A 4244-nucleotide genomic window follows, 5' to 3' on the forward strand; every position below is an offset into this window, starting at 1 on the left:
ACTTACAATATATCTGACTTCGTGTTAGTAATCAGGTGGTCAAAAACTACAAGGAACACCTACTTTCGCTCAGAAAAGAGGGAATAAAAAATAAAATCGGTAGGGCAGAGTTACGTAGATAATGCAAATGTTTTGTTGTAATTACAAGTTCTTGTATAATTTTTAACTGTTATCACATGGATTTCCATAGCAACAGAACATCATTGCTAAAAGGAAAGCTTACTATGTTACATCATTAGGTCAAAGTTATTAATTTGTAAATTTTTTATTCAGCTTATTACATTCAATTCCATTTTAATAATTTATGAATTAATCAAAGTGTAGTTCTTTCTAACATAACTTTAATACAAGAATGTGAACTATAAATTTTCTCAAAATCGTTTTTTCTTACATCTTTCATGATAAATCTTTAGAAATATTTCAAGAGCAAATATCAAGAGTCCACCTCCGTAACCAATTCCAATAATAAAGAAACAAAATACTATTTTATCCAGCGATATTGATTCCACTCCAGTACCACAGGGATTTTCACATTGGCTGTTGTCCTTAGATTGTTTCACAAATTCCATCATCCATTTCTCGATCAATCCAGCCTGCTTCATCCGTCTAATAAGAGCGTTGAAACGATAAATAAAGGGAGAATCTTTGGCTAAAGCAATAGCTTGAGGACGGGTATCAACGTTCTCTTTCATCATGTGAAACTCTGGGGTACAACTTAAACATTTATTATTTTTGTGTGCAAAATACAACAAAATGTTGTCTAAACCGATAACTGATGTATTTCCATATCTTATAAGGTATTTTACTGCACTTTCAAAGTTAATATCTATGATAAATCTTTCATGAAGGGTCCACAACAATTTATTAGATTTATTATTAAATATCATTTTATGAATTATATGGCCTCTGATTTCCAGTTGAGAATCTGCAAGTTCCTGAAGAGTATTGATGTCTGAATATCGTTTCGGAACAGTTAAAATGCTCACAATACCTCCTTGATATATGGAAGTAAAGATTAGGGCACAATATACCCAAACAAAGAATAGAATTCTTATAGCCTGATTCTTCGGTTGAATCACCGACACCTGTAAAAGAATAGACCATACATAACAAAATATTGTACACAATCCTTTCTGAATATGAGGTTTAGAAAATCTAGACACTGGCAGTACTAGTAGAAGGAAAACTACCACGCAAAAAGAGCTGATAATGCTGTACCACACTTCTGTCCTGAAGAATAATAATAAAGCCAACCACGTTGGTAGAACTTTCGCCTTAGGTATCAAAATAGTTGATCTTGTTATAAAAACAGTATCTGTAAAGTCAATCGCCTGATATCTTTCAAGGAGTGGTGCTAAAGTTATTCCTGCCATGTCCACTTCTTTTCTTACAAGATTTCCTAACATATATAGCCAAGTACCATTTTTTGCTTTGTATCCAACTTCATAGGGTCCATGTGTTATAACACGTTTACTTTCATAGTTCATGTACTTTTTGAGTTCTTCAAAAACTGTCACAATGAAACCTCTTGATGTGTAGTTACCAGTAGCATCAACTTTTCTGGATGACAAAATTGGAAGACCATCAGCTTCCATATTAGTTGTAGTCAACACATACTTGTGAAGATCACTTATTTTCATTCTTGAAAAACCTTTTTGAATTATGTTAGTATTTTCCGTTATTTGATCTAATGTTACATTTCTTTTATACGTTGTGTTCAAGAAAGGATTGTACGACCATACAGAGAAACTTGGTTTGGATATATTGTTACAAGATGAATTCTTTAACGTAGAAACGTCTACCGAAATCACAGCAATATAAAGAACTTTTTCTTTCCAAAATTCTAAGAATAGAGAACTAATGTCTGTTTCAGTTCGTTCGATCTTTGATACGCAAATAATAAGATAATTAGCTCGGTTATTCCAGTAATACTTATTTGCAGAATCTTTTAACATATGCCTAAGGGTCTTCTCACTTTCTGTGATTATAAATATAACGTCCTTGTCTCGAATTATTGATTTTTTCACTGAAGCATTAGAGGAATGTGCAGTATTCTTATTTAGATGCACTATCAGCATCGGAGATATTTCGTTCTTGATGATATGATAAAGAAGGAGTTCAGTATGATATTCATCTAGACTATATAACAAGGCAACAGTACTTGCATCATGGAACAATTTAGTGCACAAACGCCATACCGAATGTGCCAACTGAACTTCACATGACTCGTGTGTTGTAATAACAGTATTTGCTATAATTTTTGCTTTGTTTCTTAAGAAGAAATGTATCAATAGAAAAATCACAAGAATTTTCCTGTTTTTTAAAAATCTCATCCTTGCTATTGTCTATTTTATATTTACTCTAAGGATATATCCCTGGCTTGTTACCGTACAAAAGTCTACCCCCTAGTTATAACTGCTTTGAGCAGCTCATATCAGCGGCAAGTCACTGGTATTCTACGGAAAGAGATCCTCTAAGCAATCGTCGCTTTGAAAAGCTCACATCAGCGACAAGTTCCTGGCATCCTATAGAAGGCGACCCAAAATTATCATTCCTTTGAACGATTTACATTAACAACTACGTACTCAGAGGGACGAGCACTTCATTTTGCCTCTATGATTACTTATTAAATCAATCTTTGTACGAATAAAAGTCTACAATTAGCACAGTTGAAAAGGGCATTCATTAGTAGGCTGATTATAACAGGAAACTTTTGAATTATATAAGTTTAAAATTAATTTAATGTCTAGTTTTCGTAACTGGTCTATCAGTCATGTTAATTCTTGATAGGTGACAGTCAAGCTGATAGATATCTCTAGCTGCGAGCTTCCTACATGCAACCAAGTGAAATTGATGGCGTGTAGTCAATTTTAGATGGCTTAAAGGATTGTGGAAACAACTGGTTCTATTAAATTAGATGGTATGTCCTTTTTTATGGCGATAGATTTGATCTCAGTTGGCATCTAAGCACTTATTACCGAAGTGAGGCTTAGGTAAATCTGTCCAGTTATTATTTGCGTGAAGTCTTAAATTGCGTAATGTCGTTATTGGTTCTAGCCACCATTTTCTATTTTTTCAAAATTTTCAATATAGATGATTAAAAAAAACTTACCAATACTTGATTATGTTTCTTGTAATACTACTAACATTCGTAAATTCTTACAGTAGTTAGTAGGTAGGTACATCTGTAATAATTTCTCGTTTTTAAAACTTATTTTTTACTTTTGTAGAAACTTCTTATATTTTAAAGTTTTTAAATGTATGTTTTCCTACCTTCAAATTATTTGTGACTAGCAGCGTTCACCCCGCTTCGCTGCGGTCACCCCGGAACGCAATAAACGTTGTTACTTAGATAATTTTTACTTTTTCGCTTTCAAGTGATATGATAAAAACCATAGAAGATTGCAGTAAATGTTAACATTATATCGCCTGTCATTTATGCTAACCCGCCCCGCTTCGCTGCGGTCACCCCGGAACGCAATAAACTTTGTTACTTAGATAATTTTTACTTTTTCGCTTTCAAGTGATATGATAAAAAACATAGTAGATTGCAGTAAATGTTAACATTATATCGCCTGTCATTTATGTTAACCCGCCGAGTGACACGGTCATGCGGGTTGCATATAAATACGTTTATTTTTATACCTATGATGAACTAACGAAGGATTTGTACGTTATGGACACTTGAATGGTCAATTATCTCAAGACACTGGTAATTAAAAATTAAAGTGATATGATAAAAACCATCTAGGGTCCAAATCCTAATAATCCCCCAAAAATGAAAGAAATTGGTTCAGCCGTATTAGCGTGATGAGGGAACAAAGGATTTGTGCGTTCTCTTTTATATATATAGATTATGTTCATATGATAGTAAGTTTTCACTGTTAAGTGATACTAAATTTGATTTATGATGCTATTATGCCAATCATATTGAATGAAATAATAATAATAAATTAGTAAAGATCAGAAGCAATACACCCACGCAACTTTTACACCATCCTTTGGACTTGAACATCTTTTTCGAGCTCATTCAGTTATTTACACAGCAATTCAAAACCTGAAATATGAAACAAGAGTAGCCACTACGAAATCTGTTAAACAGTCTCACTTGCTGTTAGATCTCAATTGTGGTCGCGTCGACTTTGGCGACACTACGGTTCAATTCAATCCGATTGATCTTGCTGTGGTTTCTCGAGAAGTAAGTATATAGATGTGTAGAGGGCAAGTTAAGACCACTATGTGAT

General features: G+C 33.4%; 1 protein-coding gene across 1 annotated transcript; it reads right to left on the bottom strand.

The window, feature by feature from the left end:
- Positions 1 to 371: 371 nt before the first annotated feature.
- LOC145679552 (putative glutamate receptor) lies at positions 372 to 1640 on the bottom strand. Its single transcript, XM_081750128.1, has one exon. The coding sequence runs from the start codon at positions 1638 to 1640 to the stop codon at positions 372 to 374; it is 1269 nt and encodes a 422-aa protein (XP_081606254.1).
- Between the last annotated feature and the right edge of the window lie 2604 nt (positions 1641 to 4244).

Source organism: Thermobia domestica, chromosome 2, assembly GCF_964235325.1.
Source record: "Thermobia domestica chromosome 2, izTheDome1.hap1.1, whole genome shotgun sequence".
NCBI lineage: Eukaryota > Metazoa > Arthropoda > Insecta > Zygentoma > Lepismatidae > Thermobia > Thermobia domestica.

Coding starts and splice junctions, on each gene's coding strand:
- LOC145679552 (XM_081750128.1), bottom strand. CDS start 1,640: ATGAAAATAAGTGATCTTCACAAGTATGTGTTGACTACAACTAATATG.